Raw genomic sequence first — 12373 nt, 5'->3', positions numbered from 1 at the left:
ACCCTGGATCACTCAGGGCGCCAAGCCGAAACAAAAGCCTCACGATGCAGATCCCATGAGACGACTAACGGGGAGAACCCCTCACCTGGACGTGGCCGGCTGTGAGCCGAAACCCACCTTCAACTTCAACACCTGCTCCGCCAAAGAAAAGTAAACAAGCAGCTGGAACCAGAACGGCTCCACCGACCCCGAGGATCTGGCAAAGCAAAAATCTGAGATTCTGATAAAAGACTTAAATATTTTTCTGAACACACAATAGAAAAATGACAACTTAAGTCATTTCTTATGGTCCAATTCCATCACCTCAATGGGGAGATGAAAAACACTCCAGAGTTTAATAACTCTAAAAGTTATCAGTAAGTATGAGAGAGAGCAGGACAAGCGGTTCCTCCTTCAGCTGTCAGAGTGAAGTCTCCTAGCATTAGCTTCCACAAAACACAATGTCAGTGAAGCACTTCAGCTTTAGCAGAACTAATGTTTATGATTAGCACTTTTAGCATGATAAACAAATGGCTGATTAAAGCTCTGCCAGCTCAGAGACCTTCATCGATAACCTCTGGATTAAAGTTTCACCTCTTTGGAAGAGGCGGATGTAATCTTAATAAACACGGGATAAAGCTGCTCACTGCAAACATTTTTCATTTTATCAACAACATGATCACCGCAGAAGATCAGGCTGAAGGACGTCTGAATAGGATGAATCCCTCCGTCTATCAGAAGCAAGTCATTCCAAAACAAACTGATAAAACACCAACGGGGCGACTGGTTCCTCTCCTCCTTCCCCCTCCTTCTCTGCTCCTCCCCTAATTCACTGCATTCATAAGATACCTACGAAGAAATATCTTCCGGACCAGAGGTTCTCAAATTTGCGGATGGAATGGATCAACAGGTTCGCCTCGGCACGACTCTCCTCACCGCTAACATAGCAGACCTCACTTCATCTAAGCCACCTGCCTCTGACCTCCCTGAGGATCCAGCGCTCTGCGTTTCTGAGGTCTGGGACCGGGGTCCAGATGTTATTTTTACACCCGTCTTCCTCCAGAATGTGTCTGGCCCCCCGACATTTCATAGCAGGACATTACCTGTCCGGATCGCTACAAGAAAAGTTACAAAAAACAGAAATACAAAAAGCAGCGGTCTTAATTCAATCCTCAGACTGAAGAACTTTCAGCCTCCAAGTCATTTAAACTGGCTCTGTTAAACACCAGATCTCTCTGCGCTAAAGCTCTATTAATTAATGATTTCATCACTGAGCGTAATATTGATGTTTTATTCCTGACAGAAACATGGCTGAATGACAATAATAAACCAATCATACTAATTGAATCAGCGCCTCCTACGTATAATTCTTTAAGTGAGAATAGAAAACAAAAAAGGAGGAGGTGTGGCTTCAATATTTAAGAATACCATGAACTGTAGTAAAATCTCTTTGGGTCAATTTACGTCTTTTGAATATCTTGGAATTGAGGTAAAAGGCCACAAACGAACTTTGATACTAACTTTATACAAAACTCCAACATATGTGGAAAATTTCTTTACGGACTTCAATGAACTTCTATCTCTCATATGCATTGATTATGATTGTTTAATAATTATTGGTGGTTTCAACATTCATGTTGACAACCTGAAGACCGAGGGGCAAAAAAGCTGTTTAATATATTAGAGAGTTTTGGTTTAACACAACATGTCAAACAAGCAACACACACTCATGGACACACACTGGACCTGGTTATCAGTGAGGATGTGAATATTTCCAATGTCTCTGTTACTGATGTCGCCTGTCGGATAACTTCCTGTTATCTTTGAATGTTCTTTATCCGTTAACCCACTTGGACAAACAGCTATTATCACAAAACTTACTTTCACAGAAAACACAGCAGAAACATTTAATCAAATCTGCTCTTCTTCCTCGTCCTTAAGCTATAATGACGTAGATAAATTGGTAGATGATTTTCAGTGCAAACTTTCAGATATCATTGATTACATTGCCCCCATTAAAGTGAAAGTTGTGTCTGGTAGGAAGAAATCTCCATGGAGAAATGCACAAACAGTTCACTCTGCAAGACAACTCTGCCGTAGGGCCGAACGAAAATGGCGTAAAACTCAACTTCACGTTTATTATGAAATCTACAAAGAAAGACTACTTAAGAAGCTAAAGCGCTAACTTCAATACAAATTATATCCATACCTTTTTCCTGTGTGCTCTTTGTTTGCAATACAGATATTAGGGAAAGAACAAAAGATAGAAAACTTCAACATAAACACACAACTGAAACTTTACAAAAAATTAGCTGGAAAAATGTGCGCTAAACGTTTTCAGTTAGCTAACGTGCTAAATGAAAGAGTATTAGCTGACTAGGGGAAGTGTCCCCACCACTGTTGGGTAGTATTGACTAAGGAGTTTGAATAATTTTATTTCATGAGATGCAGTTATTGAAAAAAATAAAAATAAAAAAGAGAACGTGAGGAGGGAAAAAATGGAAGTACTGCGTAAACAATCTTCGTCCACTTCAAAATACGAGCATGAATATAAACGTCTAACTACCTGAACAATTCTTGAGTCAATAACAAAAACTTAAGCACATATATGTCGAACTTAATTCAACTTCAAAATTTCCAAAACCAAACAAAATAGTAGAACTTATCCAGAAAAAAAATAACTTAACCAAAGTTAAGTGCGTTAACCAGGCACTTTCAAAGTTAACAAAGATGCTAAAGCGCTAACTTACCTATCCTAATGGCGCATTAGCAGAAATGATCAGTCATGTTCATCCACATGGACTTTGGAGAATTTCAGAAAACGCTACGCATCCAGAAATTAAATTTGATTTTCCACAAAACGGAGGTCAACAAAATGCCTTAAACCTTTATTAAACAAACATCTCTGGATACGAGTTCTGATTGGACGTTAAATGGCTGAATGTTGAACTTCTTTTGCCTGATAATAAACTGCCAGCTATTACAAAGTCTTTATTTTATCAGTTAATTTAAAAATATTAAGTCTATCTTTAAGGGACTAGCAGAATAAATTAATCTGTCTTCACTTAAAAAAAATAACTGCAAAGTAGCAAAATAAATTAGGGGAAAATGTGTGTTTTTGATTTGTTTAGATTTTGAAGATGTCAGTAAAAACGGACCGTGTGGTTCTGTTGACAGCTTGATTGTGTAACATTGTGTTGACACTTTGAGGTCTGGGTCACTCTGACCTGAAGAGGAATGTTGCTTCATCAAACGGAAAACTTCCTGAAGCCTCTGAAACTGGAGATATGATAGAGAAGAAGCCGTTATGCTGCACAGATTTTGGTTTGATTGTTTTAAGCACAACAGAAAATAACAGCGCCTTTATTTTGAAAGGATTTTTAGTAATTAGATGTATTTCAGGAATCATTTGAGGTCTAATGTTCAGGTTTCATTATGTAAATTGGACCAAACAGCAGGCTTGCAAGATAAAATTAATTTCTAAATGTTCAGTTGGAATATTTGTTTGGAAACTTTATCAATTGAACCCAATAGATGTTTGTTTTATGGCTGCTACAGTCTAACACAAAAGTAATTAACTCAGAACTTGAATTGATTGTTGGAAACTAAGATTTTAGGTATGTGAAATAAGAAAGTACTAAAAAAATTTAAGAAAGGCAAATAAAAGGATGATTTACAGACAAAAAATATTTAAACTTGGAAGTTTTATATTTTAACCATCAATGAGCTGCACCAAAAACATTTCACTCACAGAAACTTTAGTTTTTGTTTTTATTTCAGTAAACAAAAACAACATCCAAACTTCCTTTTCTAAATGTTTGACAGCAAATTGTAGCCAGACATCTGCGGCGCTGAGATGCTAACGGGGAAAAAGAAACCGAGTCTGGATTACACAGAGGTGATAAATAAATCTCATCCGTCTCCTGTTTGTCATCTGAGTCCTGGCTTAGCAGGGGTGATGGTCGGGGACTCTCTTCCTGCGGGAACAGTCAAAGTAAATTCAGATGAGGTGAACAAATGGGAGGAAACCGTCTGCAGATTAGTGAAAGTCTGACCTGGGAGCAGCTTTGATGATGTTGTCGACTCTGAGGATCATCTCCGCCGCCTCGGAGGCGCTCAGCAGCATCTGACGCTTCACCTGGAACGACTCGGTGATTCCCAGAGCCACCATGTCGCCTATCGAGCCTTCGGACATGTCTGCCGCAAAACAGGAAGCTCACGTTTCACACAAAAACTCAAGGACTTTTCAAGCATTTTGTCAAACTTTTCCAGCACAATACAAATAAGCTAAAAATAAACATTTATTACTGTTATTCATTTTTTTGTGGTAATATTTTACATATCACAGAAGGGAAAAGTAAACTAAATTAGATTTTATGTTTTGACTGGTTCAAGAACAAAAGAACTAATTTAACAAAAAAAATCCCCCTATTTTAATAGCATTTAAAATATAAAATATAAGATTATCAATAAGTCAATTTTAATTCAAAAAATACATTTTCTATTCAAAATGGTCCAGAGATTCTGTTTAAATTATGTGACTGAAAAAAATAAAGGACAATGTAAATAAATATATTTATTTAAAACAGTTGTATATTTTGTCATACTATTTTAAAATCGCATCAGTTTATATTTAAACAAAAATATGTTTGTGCGTAAAACGACAAGTATCAGGTTAGCTTAGCCTACTGGCTTTTTCTTAAATAAAAAAAATAAAATAATGAAGGAATTATTCCAAATATAATTTTACAAAAAAATAAACAAGCAAACTAAAGTTGATATTTAATTTTTTTGAATCGATTTAAAATTTCCAGGACTAGAAATTTTGTTTCTCTATAAACTTTATTTTTTTCTGCACCTTTAATAAAGAATAATAAACATTTATTAAACTGAAAATCAAAATAAATCTTTTTGAACTTAATGCTGAAATTAAATAAACACAAAATACAAAGGAAGTTGGCAAACAAATCTCTAAAAAATATTCCTGATAGTTTTTCTGACAGAAAAATAGAAACAAGCTGCTGGTTCTCACCCAGTCCATATGTGGTTTTGTTCTCCTGGTGTGCAGCTCTCAGCTGAGCCACCAGGTCGGCGCTGTCGTATCCGGCGTTGTCTGCAATGATGGTTGGCAACTAAAGAAGAAAACGGGAACAAAAAGAGAAAATGTTCAGCTTGTGCAAGTTTTGACGTTAATTTTTAAGAGAAACAAACGCACCATCCTGAGCGCCTTGGCGAATGACTCCATGGCAACCGCTTCCTTTCCTGGCGTCCTATTGGCCAAATCGCTCACCACCTTTGCCATCAGCATCTCAGAGCAGCCTGAAGGGGGCGACATCGAGAATGAGGGTGATTAGTGACCACATAAGCAGAAGCTCCTCAGTTTGGACTGAATCCCTTGAAGTTTAGTAAAATCTCATCAAAAAAAAAGTCCAGATTTTCCTCCAGAAGTTTGAATATATCCAGGAATTTGGACAAACTCTTCAAAAAGCTTCAGATACATGGGATTAATTTCATCTTCAGTGTTTAATAATTTTTTTATTTGCCATTTGGTTTCCGGTTACTACCGGTGTCAGCTCACCAAGAGCGGCCATCTTGTTTGACAAGCATGTTTTACAGCTTCTATTTATTTACACTTTGAATTCAGGTCAGAATATTAGGGCCAGGATACAGTTTATTTTTATTACAATAATTGACAAAAAGATCAATTAAAATTGGAAATCCGTTTTAATCTGAGGTTTCATTTTTAACAGGTGTCGGGGGTTTTGTCGCCGTACCTCCTCCGTAGACGGTGCGCGGCTCCTTCACAGTCTGAGCCAAAACGCAGAGGGCGTCGTGCAGCGAGCGCTCCGCTTCGTCCAGGATCTGCTGCGTTGCTCCGCGCAGGACGATGGTGCAGGCCTCACCTGGGGGGAGGGCCAGGTCAAAGGTTAAACACTCACTGATGGGAGAGTGTCACAAAATGGCAGCCTCAATCTGCATTAAGGTGGTCAAATAACTTCACTGTATGGAACAAAAAAAGCGCCCTAAAACATGAAAACTATTTTAACTTAAGGTTTTACAACAGAAATCCCCAAAAAAATCCACATAAATTAGTAGAATTTAAAAAAAAATTTATTTAGTAAAATGAAAATCTTCCCTGGATGGTAAATGTATGAATTTACTAATTAATAAAACAAAACTAACGAAAAAACAAAATTTGACAATTTTTTTGACCATCTTTGAAATTAATCAGTCACTTTTGTGCTTTAAAATGTGTATTTATGGTTTTCTTTTTAGTCTTATAATTTTGTACAAAAACACATTTTTGGCACTGTTATCACTCCGCAGTCTGCAGCATTTACATGCACAGCTTTAAATGCATTTAAATGGTTTTTTAGACTCACACTCTGAGGCCTAAACTACTGCAGAGATTCAAACCTGGACGAACTGCATTTCATAATTATATTTAAATCTGAAATATTTATTACAGTTACTTTTTATGCATTTATCATTACATTCAATTTACAATCCAAAAATCTGATTTATACAATAAAAATATGTAAAAATTTAATACTTACTCTACTAGAAACATAATGCTTTAAGAAAAAAATATTTTTACTTGGACTAAAGTCTCAAAACCCGAATCCAAGTGAAGTTGGAAGACATTTACTTTTTCCAATTAAACATTTTTTCTCCCATGAAAGAGAAATTGTTTCCTTTTGGAAGTGGATTTATGCGTTCGTACCCATGGCAACCCCAGAGAAGTGGATGAGCGTGTCCTCGCCGATCATCACCTCCTCGATCAGCTTGCAGCGGCCGAGCTTCACCATCTCCGGGTGGTCAAAGGTGGAGGTGATCTCGCCGCCTGCGGACACAGATCCATCAGAACTGGAGCTCAAAATCCGCCCGGTAAATCCATTTACGAACCGTCTGACATGACGGACATCAGACGTGAGGATGAAACGTACCTGTGACGAGAGCGAGGCGCTCGACGCCGGCGAAGTCGGCGTGTTCGATGGCCATGACGCCAGCCTGAGCGAACAGCTGCTCTGGGTAGTTATAGATCAGCTGCCTGAACAGAAACATTATGCATTTACATCCCTGGCACTTATTTAAGTGGTTTAGAAATACAAACTTCAGTTTATTTTATTACGATTTGAAATGTGCAACACTGGCTGCTGGACCATAAAATTGTGCAATTGGATTTACAAAAAAATAAATTAATGTAATGGTAAAACACCAATTTTGATAACGATTTCGAACCAGGATTAGGTCATTTTCACTTTATTGAAATCAGCGTCTTTCACAAAACTGCTTTTTTTGCATCAGGCAAGTCGACATTAGCGGAATATTAAAGTTATGTGCAAATTTGTAATGGAAAGCTACTAGCTGAGTATTTACTCACCGAAAATTGTGCAAACTGGAATTATGAAAGAAAAATCGCTTCATGGAAACAGGCTAATTTAGAAAAAAACAAATAACAAAAGCTGATTTTTTCAAGCGAAACATTTTTTGTTAGAATGACTTAGTTTTTCTGTAGACTGAAATCAACGTCTTTTGAAAAACTCCGATTTAAACATGTTTCTTCGAGTCACATGATCAACAACCAGCCAAAACAACTTAAAAGTTAAACAACATGCTGTGATTGCAGCACCTTTGACCTCTGTCGCCACCCTGAGCATTTACCTGTTGATGAAGCAGTTGATGCCGTGCTTCAGGATTCGGTCGACTTTCTCCTTCATCTTCTGCTTCTCAGCTAGCTCGATCTCCGCCACCTTTGCCGTGGAGTCTACGCGAACTCTGGAGCCAAAGATCTGCCCGACGTCAGAGCAGAACAAGGAACAACATTACAATTAGTTCTGATAGATAGAGCGGCTTATAACGCCCACTTAGACTTTTACTGCTGTAGTTTGACCTCCATCCAGCAGAGGACGCCACTGGTCATCCATTAGCGGAGCCAGTTGATACAAAAACAAAGATGGGGGGCCATATTATCAGAACGGGACAGAGAAACGGCGCAGACAGAGTTCGCTGTGAAACGTACTTTATGCGGTTCTGTTTTGAAATTTAAACACTTGACAAACTCCTTAAGGTTGTGAGGCGAAGCGTCAACTTCTCAACAAACATTACCAGTATTTATGCCTGTCATAATAAGCAATAAATCAATTAGTCAAATGATAAATTAAAACAAACTCATCCGTTTTCTCTTTCTACCAAAAATAGGATAACAAAAATCTTCATTCTGATGTTTTGGTCTCAATTAAACCTTTTTTTGAAGGACAATTTTGTTTAAAGAGACTTTATGATTAATTTTATTTGTTATTTTGTTCATTTTGGATATTTAAAATGTCTTTCAGTCCCAGTGTTAAAATGTTAAATAGAATTTATAATTTATAGATTTTTGAGAATGTGTTCCTGCATTATTGTATTACTGGAAAATGGTCTCAAAACCACAATATTATCGTTTATCGCAATAACTTCTGGGACAATTTATCGTCCAGAATAATTTATTATCATGACAGGCCTACCAGTATTTAACAGCTGACAAAAATATTGTTAAGATATAATGTACTTTCTAAAAATTCACCATATTATGACAAATGTTGCCCTTCATGTTATGAGGACAGTCAGCTTTCTAGAGAAACTGCAGATTTTTAAGAAAATGGCCGACTAACGACTATCAATTAACCGTCAGTTGATACATAAAACCAATCAACTTTAGATTAACTCAAAAATCGATAATTTGCATCTCTATTGGATATTAATGAGACTGTCTTAAAAAAAGTCAGCTTCAGTCAGAGGCTTCTTCAAATTCGCTGTAACACAGACTGCATCAGCCATCACCATCTACAATAACTAATAAGTTTGAATTAAAATGAGTTGGAACAGCATTTAATTTGCCTTTAGGCTCAGTAAAGTACTTCTGATCTGGAGCGTTTTCTACCTTGATCTTGTCGGTGTCCATGCCGGTGTTGGCGATCAGGATCTTGACGTTCTCCAGCCTCTTCGGTTGGTTCACTCCGATTTTCTTGTCCAACAGGAAACCTAAACAGGTTCACCGAAACGTCACAACGAGCCATTCGGACGGCAGAGCTCCCACCATCCACCTGACGTGAGCCTCACCTTCGTCCAGGTAAGAGTCGGTGAGGCTTCCTCCCAGCTTCTTGATGACGTGGATCGCCTCCAGGTTGCCGGAGCCTTTCAGCCTCATGACGGCGTTCACCGCCAGCTTGGAGAAGTGGTCTTTGTGGTGCGTCAGCAGCTTGGACGACAGCGTGGTGCGGGCGATGTTCAGCAGGTCCTCCTGGAAGCGGTCTGGGTCGTTGCTATGGAGACCAAACAGGATGATGATGGGAAATTTGTTTCATGAGCTAAAGGAGTTAAATTAAGTTTGAAGAGAGGAAAACGTTCAGGATTCGTACAATTCAAAACGCTATTATCCATCAAATTTAAGATTTTAAGAACTTTTAAGACCATTAAGAAAGATTTACCACTTTACAAGCTTTTTAAGATTTTGATAATTTAAAATGTTTAAAGACTGTTATGAATAGAATTTAAGACTTTTAAAGACCTTTTAAGTTTTTAAAAAAATCTGAAGTTAAGATTTGTTAGGCCATTATGAATGGAGTTTAAGAGAAATGTACAAACTCAGACAACCAACTAGTGATAATATTGCACTGACCCATGATTCATGCAAAAGAAAAAAGCAAGCTAGCTAGCTACCAATGTATGTTAGCATCTAGTTAGCGGTAGCCTCAACAGTTTTGAGTGACGGAACAATGTGAAAATATCTGAATGTGACTCAAACTTTTTCCTGACAGAAATGCTGCAAGGAAAAAAATAAAATAAAAATCAGTTTCCAAACCTTGAAAACACCTGATTGATAATCAAGCATTCTCAAGGATTTCCAGCACCTGTGGATGTTTTCTGACCTGTGGTCGGCAGCAGCCTCCCTCAGAGCCTCCCTGGCCACCTGAGTCGCCTTCCTCCAGCCTGAGATGATGGTCTGGGGGTGGAGTTTCCTGGCAATTAGAAGCTCCGCCTCCTAAACCAGGAAGAGGAAGATTAAGTGGAAGGAAAATCTCAGCTGGCTCCCAGGTATGAGTTACTGTACTTACCCTCAGCAGCTCGGCGGCGAGCACGGTGACCGAGGTCGTCCCGTCTCCAACTTCATCGTCCTGAACCTTCGACATGTCTACAGAGAAATTACATCAATTCCTCTGCTTTGGGTTTGGCTCGACGTTTCAGGCGCCGCCTCATATGAACAAGCAGCATTTAAAGTTAAAATGTAACCAGCTGCTCAAATGAGACAACTTCACTGGTCAGAAATATAAGCAATTTTTCACGTTTTCATTTAAATCAAACAAGTTTTATAGTGAAAATAAAAAAACTAAGAATGAAGGACAGAAAATCAGTGGATGAGTGAACGGACAGACGAATGGATAATCACATTAACAGAACCAGACGTAATAAAACATCCATCAGGAAGCCGAGCTCTGTGATTGGCTGGAAAGACGAACGAACTAATTAAAGGGACGGAAACAACTTTCAGACAACAGGAAGTGGAATAAAGTTCGGAAACCAAAATAATTTTCATGACACGTAAACAATCAGAATCTGCTGAACATCAGGAATTCAGAGAAACCCGTTTCACTGGGAGCAACGTTCGGTTTCCACCCACCAACAAGAACTTTGGCGGCCGGGTTGTCGACGCCGATGGCCTTCAAGATGGTCGCTCCGTCGTTGGTTACCGTCACCGTGCCACCTTTTGCTCCACTGAGCAAAATCTTATCCTGCAAAAAAATCACTGCACGTTATTCACCACAGAAAACTGATGAGAGATTTACAAATAATAGCTCCAGGTTTTTAGGCGACTCACCATTCCCTTTGGCCCCAGAGTGCTCTTCACCAGATCGCCAATGGCGATGGCGCCAACGAAAGACGACTGCAGATCAAAACACAACCAAGAAATTATCCAGAGATGCCAGAGAGTAAAATGAAGCTCCAAAAATCAACATTTGCTCAAAAACCCCACCAGTCGTGCAGTTTCTGCTTTTTCTTCATCGGCTCCTTGTTTGAAGATGCTGACCGGGGCCATGGATAAGGACGCCTGAGGAAGAGGAGGAGGCTTTGAATTAAATTCACTGCTGATCTTCTTTCGCTTAACATCTAAATTACTTCAGTTGATCAAATGTTATAATGTGTGAAAGCAATAATGTTTAATATAAACAATTCATCAATTGATAACTCAAATTGGTACATTTTCACCAAATACTGCTACGTTTTACTTTTCTGTTAAACTGATACTAAAAAGGTTATATTGGTCAATAAAAGAAACAATTAGTTTATTAACATATGCTTTGGTGCATAAATTTCGAAAAACAAAATCACAATTTTTCTTTTTGGTTATATTGTTAATTGTGTGACAGATATCTATAAGACAAAAAGACTGTTAATCTTTTCTTTAACTATATAGAAAACCTGAAAAAACAACAAAAACATTTTCTCTATCTGAATAAGTTTATATGCATTTCTGCTCCTTTTCATTCATGGTTTCTTGTAGTTGTTCCATAAACTATTCATATTTATTCAATCAAATCAACGAAACACAAATAAATTGGAAAAATGCAGTGAAATTTTTGATTCTTTAGGGGCTACAATTATAGACACGAGGCGTGGCCACAACTTTATTTTCTGAGTACACGTGAACGCAGCGGGAGCTTAGCCCCGCCCCTCTGGAAACCGCTAGAAGCTTTCACATTATCAAAAAAAATATAACACAAAAGCATAAAATATCACAAACACACAACACCACTAATAAACTATAATAAATTGAGCTGGGGTTTTTTTTTTTTTATCTCTCTGCCAGCTCATGTTAGTCAAGGTCCAGTTCTTTATTCCTGACAGATTTATTTCGTTCATTTGTTCCTGAATGACAGCCACAAAAGAGCAGCGCTGAGCTAACTAGCATGCTATAGGCTAACGGGGAAGAACATTACCAACCATACTGAAAATAATATGAACATATGAATTTAGAGGAACATGTTCGCAGATGTAAACCAGACAGCTTTGCCGCAGTTGACTATAAAACCTAAAAGAAAGCCGTTAGCTTTTAGCCGCTAGCGCAACCACACCGCCCCATGTGCCTGCGTTTCACCGGTTTAGCACATCCTACTAAAATACGGTTCAATAACCTCAAAAACTAAGGAAAACAACTCCGGGACCGATTCAAAATTTGCTTAGCGGTCAGTTGCAGTAAAATCTCTCAGTTTAAGGCCTTAAAGGAGTTTAAATAAAAAGGAAACTCACCATGATGTCTGTAATTCAAGGGTGGAAGCAAAGCACGCACACCGAGGAAGGGCTGGACGTGACCGTGACGCAAAGACGTATCTGCGTGATGGTGCATTCAAGGTAC

The 12373-nt window shown here is 38.3% G+C and overlaps 1 protein-coding gene across 1 annotated transcript; it reads right to left on the bottom strand.

The window, feature by feature from the left end:
• Positions 1-3733: 3733 nt before the first annotated feature.
• On the bottom strand, positions 3734-12373 carry cct2 (chaperonin containing TCP1, subunit 2 (beta)). Its single transcript, XM_007575491.2, has 16 exons — positions 12268-12373; positions 10994-11068; positions 10838-10903; positions 10640-10751; positions 10077-10153; positions 9891-10003; positions 9082-9284; positions 8903-9003; positions 7645-7772; positions 6927-7030; positions 6704-6823; positions 5754-5882; positions 5195-5298; positions 5012-5111; positions 4035-4176; positions 3734-3956 (listed from the first exon to the last, which is right to left on the bottom strand). The coding sequence occupies exons 1-16, from the start codon at positions 12268-12270 to the stop codon at positions 3926-3928; spliced, it is 1608 nt and encodes a 535-aa protein (XP_007575553.1). The 5' UTR covers positions 12271-12373; the 3' UTR covers positions 3734-3925.

This window comes from Poecilia formosa, unplaced genomic scaffold (genome assembly GCF_000485575.1).
Source record: "Poecilia formosa unplaced genomic scaffold, Poecilia_formosa-5.1.2 Scaffold379, whole genome shotgun sequence".
Taxonomy (NCBI): domain Eukaryota; kingdom Metazoa; phylum Chordata; class Actinopteri; order Cyprinodontiformes; family Poeciliidae; genus Poecilia; species Poecilia formosa.
Note: the sequence above shows the minus strand (reverse complement) of the source record. Positions and strands in the feature narration are given on the sequence as shown.